The 24,778-nt window shown below is 46.8% G+C and overlaps 1 protein-coding gene across 2 annotated transcripts in view; it reads left to right on the top strand.

Moving 5' to 3' along the window:
* The window catches only part of DNMT1 (DNA methyltransferase 1), a 42,640-nt gene that overhangs the window by 2,311 nt on the left and 15,551 nt on the right, over positions 1–24,778 (top strand). For both annotated transcript variants that reach the window (XM_043911452.1, XM_043911453.1), the window contains exons 2-19: positions 5,894–5,930; positions 6,613–6,720; positions 6,915–7,134; positions 7,935–8,010; positions 9,296–9,371; positions 12,273–12,307; positions 12,703–12,784; positions 14,313–14,347; positions 15,288–15,375; positions 17,049–17,083; positions 17,535–17,616; positions 19,600–19,634; positions 19,937–19,982; positions 20,077–20,157; positions 20,229–20,338; positions 23,381–23,499; positions 23,830–23,922; positions 24,389–24,540. In XM_043911452.1, coding sequence (XP_043767387.1) covers positions 5,894–5,930; positions 6,613–6,720; positions 6,915–7,134; positions 7,935–8,010; positions 9,296–9,371; positions 12,273–12,307; positions 12,703–12,784; positions 14,313–14,347; positions 15,288–15,375; positions 17,049–17,083; positions 17,535–17,616; positions 19,600–19,634; positions 19,937–19,982; positions 20,077–20,157; positions 20,229–20,338; positions 23,381–23,499; positions 23,830–23,922; positions 24,389–24,540 — 1,510 coding nt within the window. The remainder of the gene's footprint in view (positions 1–5,893; positions 5,931–6,612; positions 6,721–6,914; positions 7,135–7,934; positions 8,011–9,295; positions 9,372–12,272; positions 12,308–12,702; positions 12,785–14,312; positions 14,348–15,287; positions 15,376–17,048; positions 17,084–17,534; positions 17,617–19,599; positions 19,635–19,936; positions 19,983–20,076; positions 20,158–20,228; positions 20,339–23,380; positions 23,500–23,829; positions 23,923–24,388; positions 24,541–24,778) is intronic.

Below are 24,778 nucleotides of genomic sequence, written 5' to 3'. Positions count from 1 at the left end.
AGGAATTCTTGTCACTTACGCTAACTTGTGTTTATATGGCAGCTTCTTTTAAGACTCATACCGTTACATTAGCTATATAATGATGCTAGAAAGTGTTCCTAATATTTAGGTATTTGTAAATTTACTTATGGCTGCACTGGGTCTTTGTTGCTGTTCGTGGGCTTTCCCCAGTTGCAGCAAGCAGGGGCTACTCTTTGTTGCAATGCGCAGGCTTCTCATTGGGGCTTTTCTTTCGAAGCACAAGCTCTAGGTGTGTGGGCTTCAGTAGTTGCAGCACTCAGGCTCTACAGCACAGGTTTAGTGGTGGTGGCCCATGGGCTTAGTTGCCCTGCGGCATGTAGAATCTTCCCAGACCAAGGATGGAGCCTATGTCCCTGCATTGGCAGGCAGATTCTTATCCACTGTGCCACCAGGCAAGTCCAGTGTTTGAGTTTTTAAAGTGTAACTAAGTGTAAAACTAAGTTTAGGGCTTCCCAGGTGGTGCTCGTGGTAAAGGATCTGCCTGCTAATGCAGGAGACATAAGAGACGTGGATTCAATCCCTGGATTGGGATGATCCCCTGGAGAAGGAAATGGCCACCCACTCCATTGTTCCTGCCTGGAGAATCCCATGGACAGAGAAGCCTGGCGGGCTACAGTCCATGGGGTCATAAAGAGTCGGACACGACTGAAGCGACTTAGCACACACGTGTCCTAAGTCTTCTAAAAATCAGGCCTTTCAGGACAAGCCACATTTTTCCACTTGATTTTTCTTACTCTCCAAGCCATCATCTTTTGTATAGAAAATGCAGTATTCTTCCCACTTGTCTTTCTGTTGCCACTTAGGTCTGTTTTCTCTAAGTGGAAACTTATCCTCTTAGGATATAAGTTGGAGCCGGAGGTTTTCCTGCCCCATACACCATGTGATGACTTGAAGTCCAGGACTGCCGTCCACTTGCCTGACTCATCCTGTGCCCTTCTTTTCCTTACAAGCCATTCAGGTTATCTTTTAGGTTCTTAGGGCCTGAGACCATGCAGAGCCACCAGTGTGAGGCTGGGCTCCACCTAACCCCTCCCCCATGGTGGCTACTGTCCATTCATTCCCAAGACTGCTCAGAAAGACAGTCCCCTTTTCCCTGCGATGAGAAGAGGTTAAATTCTGTCCATGTACCCCTCATGCTGCCTCTGCAGTCTGGAGTTGATGATCACTTGTCGTCCAAGCATATTTGCCTCATTGGTTGCATCTGCAGCTTAGAATCCAGTAGACTCAGATTCTTGCTTGCTAGACTTTCACCTTCAGTGAAGCCTGAATTGACATACTAATACTAGATACCTCCTCATACAAATGTGACTCAGCCTTTGTAATTATGACAGCTTTCCTATCTGCTGACCACTCTGATTAGATTGGAGTGGGTCTTCAAGTTCTTAACTAGTCTGTGGCTCCTGAGTAGGTACGGAAGGCATAACTGACTTTTCTAGTTCTCCCCTGAAGTAGGATTCTAGACGTGCAGACTCCTGGAGTTCAAAGCCCACCCTGCCACTTGCCAGCTACATGACCAAGTAGTCTAACCTCCTGGTGCTTTATCTATAAAATGGGACAGAGGTGCCCGCCACACCAGGACTGTGAAGACTGAGCTGAAAGAGGTAAACGGGGCAGAGCAGCACCTGAACAGAAGCCTGCTTCCCTGCTTATCCCATGGCAGCCCTATGTTTCACCTCCGTTACTGGTGGCGGGGTGGGGTGGGGGACATACCTTATTAATCAATTAGCAACTTGCAAACCTGATAACTAATAGAGCAGCCCATGCCTGCTTATCATGCCAGCCTTCCTATTTGCCTGGCTTCTTGTATAATCCTCTGGACCTGTTCTTTTTGCTGCCACCTTAGCTTAGGTTTTGTGCCAAGTGTCCAGCCATTCCTCAGTTAAAATGGTTTCCTATCCTTAATTCTTTGTATTCTTTTTTTTTTTTTTTTTTAATTCTTTGTATTCTTGACTTTTGTGATGCTGTTTACTATCTGGGAGCTTCTTCCCTGATCTCCCCCATATTTCTTTTCAATTCTCAGACCCTTATTTTCCTCCAGTCTTAGGATTTCTGCTTTCGGCAGTTGAACAGTACCAGCCAGAGATGCCTCTTTGGAGAGCCAGTTCTAATTTCTAGCTGTTAAATAGCCAGGTAGATTCACTGAAATGTCTTTCACTCCTAAAATTCATGGTCTGCTCCCTTTCTCCCTACCAAAAAGTTCTGAGTTTCTGGTATTGTATTAGTTTTTAACTGCTGTCATAACAAACTACTGCAGTCTTAGTAGCTTAAATAAAACACATTTGTTATCCTCTGATTCTGTAGGTCAGAAATGTGGTGTGGGTCTCAGGATTAAAATCAAAGCATCAGCAGGCTATCTTCCTTCCTGGAGGCTCTAGGGAAGAACCCGTTTCTTACTGTCTCAGGTTGTCAGCAGAATTCAGTTCCTTGTGGTTGTCGGACTGAGGTCCCTCTTCTTTTGCTGGCTGTAGGGTGAGAGCTGTTCCCAGCGCCTGCAGGCGCCGGAGGTGACAGCATCTGTTGGCTCTCGGCCCCCTTCCTCCACCTTTTAAGCCTTCAAAGTCAGTTCTCATGTCACATCTTTTTGACCATTCTGTAGTCACATTACTTGAAATGCAGCTGGGGACTTTCTCTGCTCCTAGGATTTAAAGGATTTGATGGGGCCCACGTGAGTCATCCAAAATACCCTCTGCATCTCAAGGGCTGTACCCTTAATCACATCTGCAGAGTCCCTTTTGCCACGTAAAGTAACATATTCACAGGTTCTGGGGAATTGGGGGAGAGGGTCCATTATCCTTCCCTCCACAAATACTGTCTCCGGCAACCCTGTACCACCCACCACGCAGCCAGTTACAGAAGGTACAATTGACAGAGCTTTGTAACTTCTCCAGGATGTTCTCAGCTCCTGCTGTGAAACCATATTACCGATCAGCGTTTCTGATTTAGGATGTCAAGAGTCAGCCGCTCAGTCATGTCTGACTCTGCGATCCCATGCACTGTAGCCCTCCAGGCTCCTCTGTCCATCGGATTTTCCAGGCAACAATACTGGAGTGGCTAGTCATTCCCTCCTAAGAGGATCTTCCTGACCAGGGATCGAACCCAGGTCTCCTGCGTTGGCAGGCAGATTCTTTACCATCCAGCCACCAGGGAAGCCCAATTGAGGATGTTAGAGTGATTTAACACCTTATCTCTTTTTAACTAATACATATTGTATATTTCGGGCACCTTGACTTTGTTTTTCCCCAACTAAAATATGACTGATTCTTGGGTTCTATCTCCCCCATGACTCTTCCAATGGTTTGTTAACTATGGAGAAAATCTGTGATTTTTCAGGCTGACATTGCTGACCTCCTTGAGACAGGCAGCCAGCTCCTCTCAGGATTGGCCTTTCTTCCCCTGGCCCGACTCGTGTGGGCTTCTTGCCCCTGCTATGGCAGCTGCTCTGCCCAGTTCCCACTGAGCTATCAGCTTCCCTGTGCCCCTCCTTCCTGATGCCATTTATACCCTTCTTCAGAAGCCTCAGACTGAAACTCCGTTGGCCTTCACAGTTGTTGACGTATGTCTTTTTTGCCTTTCGAGAATGCTCTGATGGAAGCAGCTAGGAATGAATCATGGGATCTTGGACCAGAAGGGAGCTAAGGTTTTATATATATTTATATATATAAATATATTGCCATCCTCTGTGACTACTCTACTTGGTCCTTCATAGTTGCTTCTCATCCTCCTGGCTGTGAACCTAGATGGGAGGTAGTGTCACCAGTTTTACTGGGATGGGGATAAACTCTCCAGTGAAAGCCTGGGCGTCAGGGGAGGCACACTGACCGGCCTTCCTCCTGCCCCACCTCTGGCTCCTCGGTGCCTGCCCTGGGCTCCAGCCTCCCACTCCAGGGCTGAGCAGGTTAAATCTAGTCTTCACAGGGTGAGACTTTTGAGATACCCCCAACGTCTGTTTCTCCCTGCCAAGCTAAATATCCCACTTCAATAGGAAAGATTAAAAAAAATTCCGACCCCCAGATCTGTCTCCTGCCCAGATGTAGGCGTTGTCAGCATTGGGCAAAGGGCCCGTTGATGGGCTTCCACCTGAGCGTTGTCCTTGACACCCGAGGTGGCCGGGTCGAGGTAGGAGCTGCGTCCTGCCAGGGTTTTGTGACTGAAGGTGGGTAGCTGTGGTGCTCTGGCAGCAGAGTGTGTGCCTCTGGCTCTCAGTAACCTGTTCTGCAGTCGTCCTCAACTAAGGCTCTCCCAGGACCTGAGTTGCTTTGGGGGTAGAATGACTTTTGCCTGGAAGGGACTCCACATGCCTCTGGAAAGCCTGACTCTGAATCTTGAGTCCAAATTACACAATGCATGTGATACACAGTATATTGACTACTCTGTTGGTACGCTGCTATCTTTTTTTTTTTTGGCTGTGCTCCATGGCAGTGTGGGTTCTCAGTTCCCTGACCAGGGATCAAATCCATGCCCCCTGCAGTGGAAGCGTGATTGTCTTAACCACTGGTCCACCAGGAAGCCCCTGCTCAGTTTTTCTATAGCCAGACCTCTGCTGACCATCCAGCGCCAGTCAGGAGGCCCCTGCCTGGCAGTGCCTATATCTCAGCACTCAGCTCGTTGCCTGAAACAGGGTCTGGTGTAGAGGAGGCACCCACAGATGATGTTTGCAGCTGGAAGCAGGATCCCCACCCACTCGGAGTAGCCACTGTCTGTCACTAGTCCAGCAGAGCCTGTCACTCACATTCCTGTCTGTGCTGCTTACATCTGCCCTCCCTCTGGGGAGGTCCGTCTGGGAGAGCTCTATTCCTGCCCTTTAGGTTAGTGGTAACTGAGTACCTTGCCTGGGTGCCCAAAGGGAGGACCCACGCATGGTGGCGGCTCAGTCCTTCCCTGCCCATGGCAACCCCCCTCTGCTGACAGATGCTGGCTTAGCTGGTTGGACCTGTTCTCACCCGCTGCCCGCAGGAACACTGCCCAAGCCAGGAACAACAGGCTGTCCATTTCCTCTGTGTCTTTTGCTTCTTGTTCCCTTATTCTCTTTGCGCCCTTCCCCCCAAAAGAGGCAAGACACTCATCTTCAGTAATCATGTCAGACCATGATTTTCCCAGCGGAACTCAGGCCAGTTATGCACACCTGGATGACTGGGCAAGGTGTTCACAGGATGAGCTCTTGGGGGAGGCCCCAGCCAGCTTCTCTGACTTCTGTCTCTCGCTTGTGTGTGGGGCGCCCTGTGCTGCCCCAGGTGACCCCGACTGCATTTCCTACTCATCAGTGCTGCCACTCCCGCTCTCCCCATCCTGGCCTTTGGGGATGTTAGCTGACTGTTCCGCAGCCGCCTGTTGCCCTGGTCCACTCTTTCTAACCCCTATATGTCCTTCTATGGACTCTTGGTCAGGTCCAACTGGAGGAAGACCACCTGTTGGTCACTTAACTTGGGAAGGACCCCAACTATGCTTCCCCTTTCCCAGTGTCTTTTTTTTTTTTTTAATCTTAAGTTTTGACTGCACTGTTCAATGTGCGGGATCTTAGTTCCCCAACCAGGGATCAAACCTGTGCCCCCTGCATTGGGAGTGCAGACTCTTAACCACTGGACCGCCAGTGTCTTTAAAATAACATTGTTATAGAGTGCCTGTATCATCCCTTTCCACTCTCAGAAAAACACCCCCCAAAAGGGGAACCTCATTTAGATTGCAGATGACTTCTTAATGTGTATGTAGGCACTGCAGTGGGGGCATTCTACACATTGGGGGAGGGGGGAAGAAAACCGTTGTATTTTCTAATATCCGTGTTGAAGTTATTTCCAAAGTTCTTTAAACTGTGGTATTATAGATGAACAGTGTTGCTTAACAAGTGTTTTCTTTCTTCCCTTTTTTCTTTCCCCAGGCTCAAAGATTTGGAAAGAGATAGTTTGACAGAAAAGGTAAGGTCATCTCCACCTTAACAAAATCTATTATCAGATGTGACTGTCTGATAGACTGTGTAACTCATAAAAAGAAAACAAGTGGAATTGGCTCTCTTTTCCTTAAAGTCTTGAGGATAACTTGGATGTTTTTGTCTAATGTGCTATATTAATAGGCTGTTATCAGTTAGCTTTTGGTAACTCATCCCAATCTAGGTTCCCTATCGTCAAGTCTAGATTATAACTTGCCCTGGTCACACTGTTTTTTCAGAATCAGTTTTTTTCTAATATACCATTATGTGTCTGTTTCACTTCCTAATCTTCCCATTTTTCACCACCCTGTAGATGGTATGATATAATCTTTTTTTAAAACAAATATTTATTTGGCTGCACCAGATCTTAATTGTGGCACATGAAATCTAGTTCCCTTGCCAGGGATCGAACCTGGGTCCCCTGCTTTGGGAGTGTGGAGTCGTAGCCACTGGACCACTAGGAAAGTCCCTCTTAAAAAAAAAAAAAAGTAATATGGTCTTAATGAAAATATCACAAACATGTCTTGTGACTGTCTAGTTATCTTTTTAGCCGACTCAGCGTTGTCTGCCATTCAGTCATTGTTAAGTGGCTAGGCAATGTAACTGTGCCTTAGTCCATTAGTTCATAGTTTTGGAGTGTGGGGACTTCTAAACATATATCCTTCCCTTAGGAATGTGTGAAGGAGAAACTGAATCTCTTGCACGAATTTCTGCAGACAGAAATAAAGAATCAGTTATGTGATTTGGAAACCAAATTACATAAAGAAGAATTATCTGAGGTAAGTCTTCAGGGTCCTGGCGTCCGGAAGACTTGGCCTCCCGAGTAACTGGTCTGTGACCAGGGAGGCTGAATAATCCCAACTCCCCATGTCACCTGGTAGTAATATAAAGGGAGCACATGTGTTTCCTTATTATTCTCTCATTGCCACTTGTTTACATTCACTGCTACTCAAATTATCCTTTCCTGCTGTAGGAGGGCTACCTGGCTAAAGTCAAATCCCTTTTAAATAAAGATTTGTCCTTGGAGAACGGAGGTCATGCTTTCAGTCGGGAAGCGAATGGATGTCTAGAGAACGGGAGCCAGACAAGCGGTGAGAATTGCAGAGTGGTAATGGCAGAGAAAGGCAAGCCTTCCAAACCTGTCTCCAGACTTTACATGCCCAGGAGAAGCAAGTCTGATGGAGAAGCAAAGTGTAAGAGCATTCAACTCGTTTGACCTTGTTGGAGTGTGGTATCACCAAAGGGGAGGACAGTTAGACTCGGCGCCATAGGTTCATCCCACCCTTCCCCTGGGCAACACTTATTTCTTGTGTATCCATATGTGTATATATTTTTGGCCGCACTACTCTGGCTTGTGGGATCTTAGTTCCCTGACCAGGGATCATACCTGGGCCCATGGCAGTGAAAGTGCCCCGTCTCAGCCACTGGACCGCCAGGGAATTCCCCCTTGTGTATACTTCTAACTAGCTTAGATGTAGACTAGAAATTTTTGTCTTTGACCAAGTTTGAGAGCATTAGATCTCCAAACGTGGTTGAATTTGAGGTATAAAGTAACAGGATCTACTGATACTTAGAACTTCTAAGTTATATGCCTGTTTAAGCTAAACATTTATTCTTAGACTCCTTCCCCGTTTGTAGTCAGAGTCACTCTTCTGAAATTTTTAAAAGAATAAGAGCATGGAACTTGAGCTCAGGTCAGTCTCTTGACCACTTCACCTTCTGAAGACGTAAGCAGAGGTTCTGTTTTCTGTTTCCTTGTGTGTGTCAGGGTTGGGCCCGTCATATAAGAGGTTGTGTTAAAATGGTTCAGCAAACTGGCAGGTGCTAATTCGGTGACTTTAATCAAGATGGTGGTTGCTGAGAATAAGAAGAGGAGGATACTTAATCCTCAGAAGCTGGTCTCTGTAGCAGCCTGGTAATTCTGAAGAACTGTACCTTTGCTGTTAACTTTTTTATTTCTTAATGATTTTTTTGTTTCTTTTTCTTTAAACAGCTGAAGTCTCGTCTAGCCCCAGGATTACAAGGCAGGCTACCAGGCAGACCACCATCACATCTCATTTCACACGGGGGTCAGTATATAATGAATAGACAAGCCCCTCTTTTAAGGGCCAACTGTTTTTGGTAAAACACGTATAGAATTAGTAGGATGTAATTTAGTAATTCTGACTTCCACATTGCCTGGGTTTTCACTTTGGTATTTTTTTATTATATACTCATGAACAGCATTTCTGAAGACCTCATCTGTTTTTACTGTTAATGTTGTTGTTCAGTTGCTAAGTCCTGTCCGCCTCTTTGCGACCCCATGGAGTGCTACACAGCAGGCTTCCCTGTTCTTCACTATCGCCCAGAGTTTATTCAAACTCAAGACAATCGAGTTGGTGATGCCCTCCAACCATCTCATTCTCTCGCCCCCTTCTACTCCTGCCCTCAGTCTTTCTAGGAAGCTTCAAATATCTATACACAAAATCACCAAGAGTAGTAAAATGAACCCCTGTGTGTATGGCCCAGTGACAGCAGTTAATAGCTCCTGGTGATCATTTCATCTACAGCCCCATGTGCTCCAACTGAATTATTCCAAATGAATTACAACTCCATACATACCACATCCCCCTAATTGGGTTAGTTTGAAACAAGTCAGACATGTCATCTTATCCATAAATACTGTATTCTAGATGACAGGGTCTTCCTCTGACAAGTTTTAATTCATATTTTGCTATAGTTGCTAACATTTAGCAAACAGTCTTTCTAAGAAGACAGAACAGAACTGTAATTTCACGCCTCACAAAGTGTAATAGCTCCTGACTCCCAGGGATACAGCAGTGCTCCCACTTCTGCTTGTGTTAACAGAGTTTGGTTGATTTCTTCCTTAGTCCTTTTAAGAGTCCTTATTTTCTTGCCATCTATTTAAAGAAACTAGGTCTTGATTTAGCTTCTGGATCTGGCTGACTTCATCATTAATGGTGGTTAATGTGTTCACTTGTCTCTGGTTTTCTATAAACTGGTAGCTAGGTCTAGAGGCTTGTTCAGATTCCAGCTTTATTTTCTGAAACTTCATTGATCAACTGGGGCTGTCCATCAGAGGCATGTCACGTCTCTTTGGTGATGTTAGCAGCTGTTGATCAAAGTCTAGATCCATGATTTCATAAGGTTTGCAAAATGGTGGTATTCTAAACCTGTCATTTGAAGAAACATTAAACTTTAACATCCTGACAATAAGGGCTTCTTGGAGGGAAGGGAGAGTCCATGCCCTGAATCTTCCCAAGCAGAGGGAGGAATGTATCAGTAAGTTGCTTCTTGCCCACTGGAGGTCTAGGGTTGGGCTGAGCTAACAGTTGGCTTTACTCTGTGTGACAGCCCTGCCAAACGAAAACCCGAGGAAGAACCTGAAAAAGTGAAGTCAGATGATTCTGTTGATGAAGAAAAAGACCAGGTAGGGCTTGCGTTAAGTTTCTTAACTCTGCATTATTTTGTTACATTTTCTGTAATTGTGAATTTATGCTTGGTCTGTCTATGGACCAGAAGTGACTGAGAAGGTGTTAGAACATATCCCTGGACCCAGGGCAGTACAAAGTGTATCATGATTAGACCCGAGGGCTTAGCAGGCCCATAACTTTAGTCTGTTCTCTCCTGTCTACTTTCCTTCCTGTCCACCTGTCAAGATTAGATAAACCAGCAGATGTGATATGTGTAAAGCATTTGCTTCTGACATCAGATACACTCCTTTCCCACATCTAATTTTTCTATAAGAGCAGAATTGTCATGTTATTATGTGCATTGTAATAATGCTGCTTAGACTTTTTAGGTTGGAAAACTGATGAGGCCAAAGGCCTCCAGTAAAGACAGTGCCTCTGGTGCTGTCCCATGTGGCTTAAGGGCAAATCTAGGTAATACCAGCTGGCCACATGCTGTCTATTTCAGTTCTGCCACAGGATTAGCTGTGTAATTCGGGAAGTCTGTAGGCTTTTGGGTGGGTAGGAAATGCCTTGTTACCTGCTAAAGATGAATATCCATGGTTTGTTCTAAGGCTGGATGTCTCAACCAAGGCCTTGACTTTTGGGGGCAAGTAAACCTTTGCTGTGGGGGTCAGTCCTGTACACCGGAGAGTGTTCAGCAAGGTCCCGACCCCTGCTCACTAGATGCCGGTGACATTCCTTCTATCTCCCAGTGTGACAACCAAAATCACTGTCAGTCTTTCCCAGGTGTCTCAGAGGGGCAAAACTGCCCTGAGTGGGAAGCACTGAGCCTGGTATCACTGAGATAGACTTGATAAGACATGCTCATTCTCCTGTCTTATTCTTGGAAATTATATGCGATCGTTCATGACCCTTATTCAGGTGTCTGTAGACTTAGCAGCAGCAGCAGCAGTTAGGTTTAGTCAGAGTACCCACTCACAGTGGGAAACCGAGACAGGGGAAATGTCTTGTCTAAGCCATGTGGCCAAGTCCCTTGCCTCCCAGGAGAACATGTCATGGGAAAGCTGGCTCTTATAATATTGATAAGTCTTTTAAAAAAACAAAAACACATGTACCAGTTTGAGTTGTTTTTTTCCCCTCTTCTGACATCTTGGAGGGCTTACATAGCCTTTTCTTTTCGCTTTTAAAGAAATTAGCAAGGGCATTCTTTCCCAAGTAGGAAGCTGTTTCACTGGTGGTGTGTGTGAGGCCTTGGGGACTTCGAGGTTGAACCCCTGTAGGAACAGGGTTTATTCCAGCATGCTACAGTCCTCGTGCACCAAACCAGTGATATCAGATCGTATTGGGCAAATAAGTAGTAATACGGAGGTAACCTTATACTTTAGCCAGTTTAAAGTATCTTTTTTAAAAAAATATTTTTGTGTTTATTTGGCTGCATTGGGTCTTAGTTGTGGTCCGCAGGCTTAGTTGCTCCACAGTGTGTGGGATCTTAGTTCCCCGACCAAGGTTTGAACCCTGCATTAAAAGGCGGATTATTTACTGCTGGACCACCAGGGAAGTCCCCCAATTTAAAGTTTTGTGACCTTACTATGTTTTTTTTTTAAAACAAGTATTACCTACATTTGGTAAAACAGTACAAATAGCTATTGGGTACAAAGGGATGGTACTCCCACCCTTCTGTCCATCCTTCTCCCGTCCCTCCTTCCTGTCTGTCCTTCTAGAGGCCAGCATTTATCAGTTTCTAATACATTGTTTTGGATTGTATGTCTATACATAGTACTGTATTATATTAGTATATAATCTGTATTAGGGTTCTCCAGAGAAATAGAGTCAGTGATATCTGTATATATGAGATTGATTTTAAGCAGCTGATTCACACGATGTCAGACTGGCAGGTCCAAAATATGCAGGACAAGCCAGTAGGCTGCAGATGCAGGGAAGTGTTGATGTAGCTCAAGTCTGAAAGCAATCTGGAGTCAGAATTTTATATATAATACACACACACATAGACTAATTCCATATAATATATTATGGAGGGGTTCTGTGTAATTTACCCAACTTTCTCCAATGGTAACATCTCAGCTGTAATACACCAGTAAAACCAAGAAATGGACATTGATATAATCTACAGACTTTGTTCACTCTGCATGCATAGTCAGATGTATGTGTGTGTGAATTCTTGTAATCTCCACCTCAAACAAGGTATCTGCTTCATCACCACAATATTTTTATCATACATATTTAAATACATACATACAGATATCCTAGAAATGGCAAATCTTGTGAACCTAGGGAAGCAGTGTCCTGGCTGTTCATTGGAGGAGAGCTGGTAGCCAGTGTAGGTTGTCATCAGCACTCCCTGATGGGAATCCCAAAGTACTGGCTTGATGTTTTTGCTAACATTAACAAATCCCTGACATGAGGTGGATCTTTGACTTCACATAGCATCACTAGACAACCTCTAGTTGTGCAGACATGTGCTGGGTCAACTCCTGCCTCTCCTTTGTTTTGAGGCTGGTGAGACATCAACACCAGAGTGACAGTTGCCCACATCTTTCCCAAACTCAGATTACCCCCAACGCCTGTTTATAACCGTGCATGCATGCATGCTGAGTTGCTTCAGTTGTGTCCAACTCTTTGTGACTCTCTGGACCGTAGCCCTCCAGGCTCCTCTGTCCATGGGATTCTCCAGGCAAGAATACTGGAGTGGGTTGCCATGCCCTCCTGCAGATTTTCCTGACCCAGGGATCGAACCCGTATCTCTTGTCTCCTGCATTGGCAGGCAAGTTCTTCACTACTAGCGCCACCTGGGAAGCCTGTATTTAACCATATCAAATGTATTTACTTAACGCTTTGACTTGTGCTTTTGGTTTTGATCTTCTTTTGAAATATTCTTCTCGTCCCTTCTCTTCACATAGGAGGAAAAGAGACGTCGAGTTACATCCAGAGAACGGTAAGAGTTTATACCTTTTTGTTCTGTGTAATTTGTAATCTTGACTACTGAAATTACTTTTCTGAAATGTTTTGAAAGGAAGAACTAGCGAGTTGCCAGGGTGATCATAGATAGCTTAAGGATGCTGAGTTTGCAGCCAGATTATTAAACCTTGTGATTCAGGTCAAATTCTCTTGCAAAGAGTGAATTGGGGTGGGGGGCAACTGGCAGTTATCAGAAGTAGATCTAAAGGTTGTATTGAATATTAAATGTTAAAGTAATATGTACTTTTCAGGGCTATTGAGATAAGGATTGGCTTTTGGTGGTCGAGGGGAGGAAGGAAGCCCTTTTGAAAACTGCTTCCAGGGGAGGAGTCTCTGAAAGTCATCCTTAGGGTGTATTATCTTGCTTGACAGAGTTGCTGGGCTGCTCTCTGCAGAAGAACCAGGAAGAGTAAGACCAGGAACACACATGGAAGAAGAAGGAAGAGATGATAAAGTAAAGCCTGGTCACCTCCGTGTTTGTCACTTCCACCTGAATCAGAGTCCCCATTGGTTCTAGGAAGAGGGATCAGGGCATGGAGAGCATGTAGGAACAGAATGACTTTCACTAATGATCACAATGACCTTGACTTAACAAAAATGCTCTTCAAACTCCTCTTTCTGCTGCTTCTGTATGTGGAAGGTGTGTTTTTGTGGTTCTGGTGACAGTAAACCACTGATAGGCCTAGAAGTCATCTGGACCTCTGTTCTTGATCAGTTAATCACACAGCTTCAGCCTCTCCCCTCGCCTGCGCATCTCGGTTGCTCACGAGGTCTTGGTGGAGATCTCACTTTCAGCCACACAAGGTGCTCAAGTGCTCTAGCATCGTGCAGGGTTAAAGCTGCATTCTTAACTGAGATCAGGCCAGTTCTTTCCCCAGACTTGTGGCTCCTTTGTAAAAATCAGGGTGGGCTTAAGGTTCTGTGAAATACAGATGTACCACTGAATCCCATCTTAGGAGCTTGGGCGGGGATAGAAGAAGTAATTGGGGGTCTAAAAGTGGGAGCTTTACCATGAGACAGGACTGCCCCATATGATAAAAGGCTGACATTGGTCAGTCACAGGTGGTGGAACAAGCTCAGATCCCCAAAAGTTTTATGACCACACTGATTAGAATTTTCTCAGAAACTCCCATGGGTGGTGTGTGCCCTTGAGAGCCTGTTGAAGAATGGGTATCTGTTATTTTGTCCTAATGGGGAATCAACCAAGATGCATGATAATTCTTGAACCGTTGGGTACTTGAAGCTAGTCTTTAATTGATCACTTCCCTACTCTGATCCTAGTTAAAGTTAGCAGCGGTTACAGTTGGGACCCATGTTAAATCGTTTGAGAACAAGAGGTTCTAGTAGACTGGCTCAGACACTACCCTCCGAAGAAGGATTTAGGGCGTGATTGCAATCCCTCGTCTATGACCAGACTCTTGGGATCTCCTCTTGCAGTAGCAGAGTCTCCATGTGTTTTTTCTGTTTACATCACCAACCTTTGATCTCCTCACAGAGTGGGAGGGGTTCCTGAGGCTGAATTCTGGAGACATGCGTTTAGCTCTCTAAATTCAGACTCAAAATGATTTGTTGTCCATGTTTGAGATGGAGCTCTTGTTCCAATTGGGTCATACTACTTCATTCCTTTATATGGATTCTTTTTTTTTTTTTTTTCATTCCTTTATATAGATTCTTGTTTGATAAAGTTATCGAGGAGATTGTCAACACTTAATCCTGACAAGTGACAGTAATTTTGCCCACAAATCCATCTTAAACAGCAGAATCTGTCTAAAAGTTCTTTAACTTCCTGCCTACCTACCCCACCAAAAAAAAAAAAAATGTGCTATCTGAAAAGAAGAGAATCCTTCTTCTTACTAGCTAGACTATAGGATCAGTTTAGGTATTTTATTTCCGTAAAGTTCTTTAATAGAAAGATTAGAATCAAACGGGGGTAAATTAACTAGTCTTTTTTTTTTTTTTTGCCTCCCGTTCCATCCAATTAGGAAGAAAAGAGACTCAGAAGTCAAACCAAAGAATCGTAAGTACAGTTAACATGCCTTTTGTACTTTGTGAAATTTACTTCCAAATTTACTTCCAAAAGTAAGTGTTCTCGTAAAAATTATGGATTGGACAGAGCATTAAGGTCATACATGTAATGTGTGGGTAACTTCTGTTCTTGGAAGGTCAGGCAACCACAGGGTAGGCTGAGGTCAACTGAGATTTACGTGACCTTGACTGCTGGCCTGTCCTTAGTGGTCTGTCCTTACTGGTGTTCACATAGGAAGCAGTTTGTCAAGTGGTGTTTAAGGAGCGTTGAGCAGCTCTGCCTCTCGCCCACAGCTGTGGAGACTATGTGACAAACCGCCCCAAAGGTCAGCGGCTTAGGACAGTAGGCACTTTTTGAGCTTATATGTTTGCGGCTCAGTGGCCATTGACTGACCTTGGCCAGGCAGACCTGCTTCAGCCCTCAGCCTAGGCCAGCTGGGGCGTGCGCGCTCAGCAGTGGCAGTGTGTGAGGGCGGCAGTGGAAAGCAGCCTCTGACATGCAATGGGCTGAAGCAAGTGTTGACTGGGCCTGAGTCTGGGGTGGGCAGAACTCCTGAGCCGAGTGCCCGGGCCCTGGTGGAAGGAGGGGAAGACTTGTCAGATGTCACCTCAGGCCAGCTAGCAATCCTGCACAGGAGTCCAGCACAGGCAGGGTTCCCGTCAGGTTATCAGGGATCAGGGGAGCCCTTTTGTCCCTTGTTTTTAAACTGCGGCATGTCTCAGCAACACAGGAAGTGTTGGTGGCACTTCTGAGATCGTAAGTTCTGAAGTACCAAATGCCTCTTGGGTTTCTTGCAATGAAAACTTACCCTTCAGATGAGAAAAATCATCCATGCTCTAACTTGGGGGAGGGAACCGTGTAAACCCTCACTGGGGCTTCTTGAAAGGGAGATGGGCTCCCTGAGCTGACTGTGTGTTTCCTTCTGTGACAGGACATCTAAACAGAAAGCTCAGGAGGAGCCAGACAGAGATGCGATGCCTGGAGGAGCTCAGGCTGAAATGAGTGAAGGAGAAGACAAAGTAAAGACTGACTCGTATCGCTTATCTCTAACCGACCCTTGTGTTCCCAGTTGGTTGGGAGAAATGTCATGGGTTGGGGCTGTGCATTGAAATCCAGCCCTACCTGCTCTGGGGTGGTTTTGGGCAGGTGACCTGCCCCTCCTTGTGGGGGTTGGCAGCTGTCGCTGCGTGTTAGCGCCTGATACGTAGTGAGCATGCAGTTGTCTACTTATGGTAATGGTGGCAAGGGCCTGTGTGTGCCTGGACCAAGATGTTTGCGGAACCAGCTTCTCTTCATAGCCTCTGGCCTGAGAAGTCTTGACGTGTCACCCCAGTACACGTGTCATCATGCTTGTCCTGCTTTATCAACCAGCCAGTCTCCTGAGTTCTGAGTCTAGCTCCTCGTATCCCCGCCAGCTCCCACAGTTCAGCTTAGTGAGCATAGTTAAATCCTGAAATATTGTACACTGACCCAGGGGGGCCTGTATAAAAGCCTCAGATGGTGAGGTTATCCACAGGGCTGTAAACTCCAGGGGAGTGGGCTACATCTGCTGGGGGCCGCAGCACAGGGATCTTATTAGGCTCCTTAGCAATTTGCTCTGAGAAAAGCCAAACCAGGATGGTCCCAAGACTGTCTCTGGTTTTCTGTGAGACCCAGGGAGCAGAGCCTGAGGTTGGACTTGCTGGTCCTGAGTGTTGTCGCTCCACTGGGCACCCTGCTTGTTCTGTGGCACGTGATCCTTTCGGTGTATCACCTCCAGCTTGTTCTAACCTCTTACTGTCTCATCTTTTCTGATTACTTGTGATCTTAATCGTCAGCACTTGCCTGGGATCCCTTCAGGCCTAGAGAGATCTCGGCGATGGTGTCAGACCATCCGTTTTCCTCAGACAGCAGCTGGTAGGAGCTTCAGACCCCACAGCCAGCGCTCTTGTCTCATGGCAGAAAAGGACAAAAGGACCAAAAGTTTGACTTTGTCTAGTTTTTTTAAAAATTATTGACAATCTGTGTGTATACTTCTTTATAAAAATCAGCAGCATATCAGAAAGATAGTTTTTGTATGTGGGCTCAGCTGTCTTGAATGAGTTTGTGACCAAGTTGGGAATTCCTACTTCTGTTTCTTTCCCATACTGGATTCCAAAGTTTAGTTTTGTCACCCTCTTTCCCCACTCCTGTCCCAGTGCATGACATCTTCACCCCTGACCAAATGACAGATGGAGCTACAGACATTTGGGCCAACATAAGCGAAATGGCTCTAACAGTCCCTTTTGCTTTGAGCTATCCCAGGACAGGGGTATGTAAATTGTGGTCCACAGGCCAAAGTTGGTCCTCTGCCTGTTTTCATAAAGTTTTATTGCAACACAGCCGTGCCATTTCACTTAGGTATTGTTTCTGGCTGTTCTGGTGCTGCAGTGGCGCAGTTGAGTAGCTGTGACGCAAGCCTGTGGCTTGGAAACCTGAAAATGTCTATTTTTTGGCCCTTTACAGGAAATCTGCCAACTCTTGTTTGTAGGCGTTAGGGAAATGACTTAAAATTTTTGAAGCCTCATCTCTAGCCTGTAGACCTGCCCAGATTTTCCAATTCTCTCATCCCACGGTGCTGCAATCATTAACTAATACTTTGGGGTTTTGTCTCACTCTTGCTCAAATTAATTTTCCCCCCTTTATTTCTCTACCCACACGTTTCCCCTCTCAGGATGAAAAGAGGCACAGAAGTCAACCCAAAGATCTGTAAGTGGCTAAAATGCTTGTGCTTTTGTGCTGTGCTTTCTGTAGTTTAAATTACCAAAATAACTGTTGGAGGTCTGTATGGAAGACTGGATCGGTTTGGGTGGGGCTGGATGAGAAATCAACCTGTGGGCCCATCTTACCTGTTGCCCTCTGCCACGTGGGTAGCACTCCCATCACCACACTGTCACATGTCTTAGTCTCCAGTATCTCATCAGGCCCACGTCTGAGGGTCACACGGGGCGTCTGAAGGCCTCTTTTCAGGGTCACGTGTTAGTGATGCACCTTTGCAGCCACTGTGACAAGGGACTTTCTTTTGGATGGGAAGAAAGTGTTCACCAGATCTGTTCTGAATATTTTGCTTTTCTATAGGGAGGCATTAGTTTGTCATTTTTTATGTGAACTGGCAATATAGGTTTTAAGCTGACATTCGGCTTATTTATTTATCCAATAGAGCTAGCAAACGGAGACCAGAAGAGAAAGAACCTGAAAGAGTAAAACCACAAGTTTCTGATGAGAAAGATGAAGATGAAAAGGTAAGCTTTTGTTTTTTCAATTCTACTCTGTTTCATAATCTCCCGTTGGCTGGTATATCTTAAAGTGATTTTTAAACAGTTTTCCTCATGGTGACTTTCAAATGTACCCCAGAGTAGGCAGAAAAGGGTAGTGCCCCCATATTGTCATCAACCTTCATCAGTTATCAACCCATGACTAGGCATGTTTTACCCAAGCCTCAGTTATTCTCCTTGCCCTCCCTCACTCTGATAAACAGATCCCAGACATATTACTAAAATATTAACAGAAGTGCTTCTATAAGGTGCTTCCTTCTAAAAAGGAAAAGAGTCACTTGAAGATCATCACAGGGACTTCCCTGGTGGTCCAGCGGTTAAAACTTTACCTTCCAATGCAGGGGGTGCAGGTTCAGTTCCTGGTTGGGGACCTAAGACCTCACATGCCTTGTAGCCAAAAAAACCAAAACATGGAACAGAAGCAATATTGTAACCAGTACAGTAAAGACTGTAAAAATGATCCACATCAAAAAATACTAAAATTAAATAAACATCACCACAATACCATTTTCCTAACACCGTAGTATCAGAGTCCAGTCTCTGTCCAGGTTTCCCTGATGGTCTGCATTGCGAGTTTTACTGTCTGGTCCAGGACTCCAGCTGAGTCTATACAAAATACTTGGTTGCTATTTGTCCTCAGTGTGCCATCTACAGTGTCACCCCATCCTCTTACTTGCAGCTGGTGTAAGTAGCCAGCTTACCCATAGCATTTGTGGGTCCTGAGAACCCACAGCCCTGTCCCCTGCAGACCACTCGTTAGGTCCAGAGGCTTGACCAGAGGCGTGACTCTTGTTTCCCAGAGGACTTCTAAGGTGGTACTGTGTGCTTCCTGTTACATCATACCAGAGGCATGGTTATCTTTGTAAGGCTTTAGGACTAATCACTGAACCCAGGTGCCCTCAGCCTGATTCATCCATTATAAAGTTCCCCTCAGCTTTTCACCTTTTCACCTGTTTTTAACAATCATTGCTTAAATCCATTATTTCACTGGGAGTTGCAGAGTGATAGTTCTGTCATTCCTTCATTTACTCAGAATAATTCTAGAAATAAGTTTCTCTTATTAGTCACCAGGGGTGGGGATGGTACCATAATCAAATACGACAGCCTGGGTGACTTAACCAACAGACGTTTATTTTTCTTACAGTTCTGGAGAATACAGTTCACATATCAAAGTACCAGCAGGGTTAGTTTCTGGAGAAGTCTTTCTTCCTGACGTGTGGATGGCTGCCTTCTTTCTGGGTCCTCACATGACCTTTCCCTGTGCAAGCACATAGGGAGAAGGAGAGCGCTCTGGTGTCCTGTTGGATTCGGTCTCTCCCACTTACGACCTCACTTAACCACAGTCACTTCCTTAAAAGTCTCATCTCTAAATACAGTCGCATTTGAGGTTAGGGCTTCAACATAAGAATTGGGTTGGGGAGCAGGGACAAAACTCAGTCCATAGCTCCCCATGTCAATTATATACTTACTGAGGTACCACCTAATGCAGGAGAGCTAATTTTTATCAGACTTCTCTGGTGGCTCAGGGATAAAGAATCTGCCTGCTAGTGCAGGTTCTTTACCTGGGTGGGGAAGATCTCCTGGAGGAGGAAATGGCAACCCACTCCAGTATTCTTGCCTGGGAAATCCCATGGACAGAGGAACCTGTTGGGCTGCAGTTCTCTGGGGTCTTCAAAGAGTCAGACGCGGCTTGGTGACTGAACAACAAAAATTTCTGTCTTTTTTTAAAAAACTAATCTCTTATGAGTCTTTTAAGGAAGTCTGGTTATAAGAATTTTGTTTATAAGACTAGACACTGGAGGTGGCTTGGGTCTCACTGGTTTTCTGACTGCCTTCCTGCCTCTGACTAGGTTTTGTGATGACCGTGTACATAAAATTCTTTTAACTTTGCAACATAGTCCGGATGGAAAAGACTTTTTTACCCATCACTCTTCTGTTTTCTCTACTTAGGAGGAGAAGAGACGCAGAACTACATACAGAGAACTGTAAGAACTTATTTTTTGTCTTTCTACCAAGCAGATCATAATACTAAAACAGTTGTCTGAGAAAGAAAGAAAAGGGGGCGTTCAGTGACTCCCTGGAGCCGCCTTAGCTGTGTGTGTGATGAATAGTGAGCGCAGGACTGAGACGTGCCAGTTCTGTGTGAGGCAGGTCCCCTCTGCACGGTAAAGACACACTTGCCCCTTAGGCAGCAGCTGGCGCTCATCTCTGTCTGGGTCCAGTATGACTTTGGCAGAGTCTGACGTGTCGTGTAATAACTAAAACAAACCTTCTGCTTTGTTCCCAGAACCGAGAAGAAAATGACTCGAACCAAAATGGCAGTAGTGTCCAAGGTAAACGCCCACCTGGGAACAGAAGCCGCTGCGCGGCGCTCAGGGGCGGGCTCGGGGCGGGCTCTGAGCGCCGTCTGTGCCCTTGTCCCCGCAGCCCGACCCTCCCAAGTGCACTGAGTGCTTGCAGTACCTGGACGACCCCGAGCTGAGATACGAGCAGCATCCCCCCGACGCGGTGAGTCCCCGCTCCGTCTGCGGCCGCGTGGTCCCGTCTCCTGCGTCTGCTTACTGGTCCATGTCTCTCAGGTGGAAGAGATACAGATACTGACCAACGAGAGGTTGTCCATCTTTGATGCCAACGAATCTGGCTTTGAGAGTTACGAGGATTTGCCCCAACACAAACTAACCTGCTTCAGGTAACTGATAGGTTTTGTGTGTGCGTGTATGTTTTATTTTATTTTTTTTCCCTTAAATCCTGCTGGAGTCTTTTTTATTTATTTGGCTGTGCTGGGTCTTTGTTACCCCCTGGGTTTTTCTCTGGTTGTGGCGAGCAGGGGCTACTGTCTAGTTGCAGTGTGCAGGCTTCTCGTTTCGGTGACTTCTCTTGTCGGGGAGCACAGGGTCTAGGGTGCGGGGCTTCAGTAGTTGCAGCTTACGGGCTCTAGAGCACAGGCTCAGTAGTTGTGGTACGCAGACTCAGTTGCTCTGTGGCATGTGGGGTCTTCCCAGACCAGGGATTGAACCCGTGTCCCCTGCATCGGCAGGAGGATTCTTTACCACTAAGTCACCAAGGAAGCACAGGTAACTAATACGCTTCTTATCATAACAGGGCATTTTCCTAAAGACACCTGAGTTCTTAATATCCTAGTAAAGTTTTCAACACCTAGTTTGCAACATTTCTTAAGCTGCTAACACTTCAGGGCCACCAAGCTGGTAGACGAGTGGTAGGTCTTTGGTTGTTAAAGCTATACCTGTTAGATCTTGAGTAGGTAAATATCCTTTAAAAAAAATCACTTATTTGGCTGTGCCAAGTCTTAGTTGTGGCTTGCAAATCTTTAGTTCTGGTGTGTGGGATCTGGTTACCTGAAGAATTGAACCTGGGTCCCCTGCATTGGGGAGCATGGAGCCTTAGCCACTGGACCACCAGGGAAAGCCCTTGAGTAGGAAAATATCCTAAAGCTCATTCATTCCGCTGAGGGCCAGCTATGTGCAGTGGGTATTATAGATACAGCACTTCAGGCCCCTGGTTTCATGGAAGCAGAACAAGCTGTGCCTGTGGGTAGTGACATTGTGATGGATGTGAAAAGCATGGGGAGCTGAGAGAGTGGGTGGGAGAAAGTTGTTCAGAATGGAGGGGAAGGGACTTGAGCAAAGACCTCAGCTTTAGAACAAGCCAAGGAGATAGTGAGGGAAAGACATCCAGGAGGAGGGAACAGCAGGTGGAGGCTGGGAGGGGGGCGCGTGGGCTGTGGAAGACTAGGTAAGAGGCTATGTGGCTGGAGTGGAAGGGCCGGCAGCGGGGTGAGTGGTAGGGAATGTGGTTGGGGAACAGGGACCCAGGGTGGGGGCTGGATCCTGCAGGGCTCTTCATGTCGAGGCAGTGATGCTGGGGTCTTCTTAGTGGAGGTGCGTGGAGTTTGGACTGTGTTTGGGGCTCAGACAAGCCTGTGATTGAGCAGAGTGCCCCTCCTCTCCAGCCTCCTTCGTTCTGCTCTCTCCTGCTCACTGGAGGTGCTTCCCTTTCCTTCTCTGTGGGAAATAGCTTGGCTCCAGCTCATGTCTCCTTTCAGGCCTCGGCACGTGCTTTTCCCCTCTCTGGACAAGAGAATAGTAGGGGCGGCTGGATCGCCTGTTATAAAGCCTCAGGTGAAATCATCCCGAGATGGTCTTTCTGACATTCCTGCCTCACAGTGGGCTGGAGGGCTCTAGGAAACCCCAGTGTGTTTCTTCCGCAGTACTCTGTATGCTTGTCATGGTTGGGTGTGTCTCCCCCTCTCCACGAGCAGGAGCCGATCCGCACTGGGATGCTGTCCACGTCCCGGCCACTCCCCGGCTCAAACCTCTGCCTGACAGCACGACTGAAACGTGCTGTTAGCGTCACTCATGTTCACGGCCTCGTGCTTCCCTGTGGCGCTGCTGGGGCAGAGGCTCTCGAGAACCCAGGGCTGGAGCCACTACAATCAGGAGTGTCAGGGCTTGGGGTCTCTGGGTGGCTCCTCGAGAACAGGTCTGCTCCAGACTCCTTCCTGTGGGTTGGGAAGTAAGAACACATGTCCCAGGAATGACATGCCTTTGAGCATCAGGCCGTTGAAGCCAGACCACCGGGGTTAGCTGGGGACTGTGTTTACCTCTGGTCCTTGGGCTGAAAGTGGCAGGTGGAGAGTAGCCCCTTCTGCATAATAGTGGGCCCTGCCCCCGCCTGGGACTCAGCACTTCTCCCTGATGTCACCTTTCCTGACGAAGCACGTGGACAGTCTGTCAGGCTGGGCCCTGGACCCTCCCCTTCTGTGCGTCCACAGCGTCCTGCCCTCCATGGGTATGTGTCCATCTTTCCCCCGTCTTCAGGTCCTAATGGCAAGGCTGTGACCCTTGTCAGTCTGCTATGCCTGGTGCAAGAGCTCCACTCAAAGTACTCATGTTTTCATTTTTTTTAATTTGGTAAGATTCCAAGATGAGAATTTCTTGGCTTCCAGGGGCCTAGGCGGTGGGAATGCAGTAGGGGATACTCTCAGACCTGCACAGCACCTCTGGCCTTGAGGCCTGCACGGGCAGGTCCGTAAGCAGAACCCACCCCAGTCCCATCCTGTTTTCTCAAATTCAGCATCATGCTCAATGATGCACATTCTGCAGATGTCACGGAGCATCTCTAGGCGGTGGATATTCTTGAACTTGAGGCTTAACCCCCCAGAAGGAGGTGGAAGTCCCTCCTTCCTGTGTCCTCAATGCACCTCGCCTCTTACGATGTTGTATAATATGCGTTATTTTAATTTTTTTGAGGTGAAAGTCGTAATGCAGAACTAACATAAAATAGTGTGAAGCAGTAAATCCAGAGAAACAAAGCAGATCAGGACTTGCCGGGGTGGTGTGGGGAGGGGGAAGGAGTGACAGCTCAGTGGCTGTGAGGTTTTGTTTTCAGCAACAAGAACGTTTTGGAGCCAGAGGGTGGTGGCACAAGTCGGTGGGATGTATTGGAGGGCGCGCCGGGGGCTCCCCTGTGAGGCTTCCCGCTGTCGGTCTTGCTGACCTCTCCACGTCCCCTTTTCATACTCTTGCTCTTGGTACCCAGGGGGGCAGATCAGAAGCTGTGGGGTGGAAGAGCACTGTACTGATCCAGTGTTCTGGCAGCCAGGGAGATAGTGGAGTCTAGGAACCACACCTCGTCCCCCTGTGTCTGAGCTTGACTCTGTACCTCTGCCTGCCTTTGGTCTCCTGGTAAATGGCCTCTGTCACCCATCTAGTGTGTACTGTAAACGCGGTCACCTTTGCCCGATCGACACCGGCCTCATTGAGAAAGATGTCGAGCTCCTCTTTTCTGGTTCAGCAAAGCCGATATATGAGGATGACCCATCTCCCGAAGGTAAGGGGAATGTTCCACATTGTCTGGGACGGTCAGTTTCTAAGCCGAACAGAGTCTGGGCTGTGAGCAGATACGAGCAGTCTCGCTCTGATGGCTGCAGTAAGGCTGCCCGGCTCACCTGACCAGAGGTGTGGCTCAGGTGGGGACTCAGTGCCACTTAACCTGCTTGGGTTTTTGAGGCATATTCTTTTAGTCATGTCCAACTCTGCAACCCCATGGACTGTAGCCCGTCAAGGCTCCTCTGTCCATGGGATTTTCCAGGCAAGAAGATGAGTGAGTTGCCATTTCTTGGTCCACTTCATTTCAAGAAACCTTTTCCTCCTCTTTTAGGTGGTATTAATGGCAAAAATTTTGGCCCCATAAACGAATGGTGGATTGCTGGTTTTGATGGAGGTGAAAAGGCTCTTCTTGGCTTTAGCACCTGTAAGTATGTGGCCAACTGTGGACTGTTCTGGAATCTGAAAGATGCTTCTGTCTTCCACGGGGCTTGGTTGGGCTCTGGGAAGTCTCAGGCTCCCATGACCGGGCTTGGTTGGGCTCTGGAAAGTCTCAGACTCTTGTGACTGTGTGGGAAGCATGTCAGGCTTGATTGGGATGGCCTCTTGTACTAGTTACAACTGACCCTGGAACTGACCTTGCAGCTGAAACCCAGACCGAATTCCAAAAGCCAGACTCAAGCTAGAGGAAAGCCACTTGGCCAGTCTGTTCTCTGGTTGACTTTACAGGCCCCTTCTGAATGAGCTAATCCTGACCACACGTCATGGGTTTTGACATTTGAGTGTGAAATGACTCTCTGCCTGTTCTGTGAGCCTTGTAGCCTCATCCCTGCCCTTTGGCTACTGCTTCTGCCATCAGGTTCACACTGCTCTTATCCATCTGTCCACTCCAGCATTTGCCGAGTATATCTTGATGGATCCCAGCCCAGAGTACGCACCACTATTCAGCGTGATGCAGGAGAAGATCTACATAAGTAAGATAGTGGTTGAGTTCCTGCAGAGCAACCCTGACTCCACCTATGAAGACCTGATCAATAAGATTGAGGTAAGAGACTTAGGTCCTTCATTATCTGGGATTCACAGATTGTTTACATGTGATGTTGTTCATTCACTGATTTGGGTCCAACTCTTGGCGACCCCATGGGCGGCAGCCCTCCAGGCTCCTCTGTCCATGGGGTTTCCTGGGAAAGGATACTGGCAGGCGAGTTCTTTACCACTGAGCCACATGGGAAGTCCCACTTACATGTGATACAGATGTACTACATGTTTGTTTGACGTAAACC

Source organism: Cervus elaphus, chromosome 9, assembly GCF_910594005.1.
Source record: "Cervus elaphus chromosome 9, mCerEla1.1, whole genome shotgun sequence".
Taxonomy (NCBI): Eukaryota; Metazoa; Chordata; class Mammalia; order Artiodactyla; family Cervidae; genus Cervus; species Cervus elaphus.
This window is presented reverse-complemented; position numbering and strand designations above follow the sequence as displayed.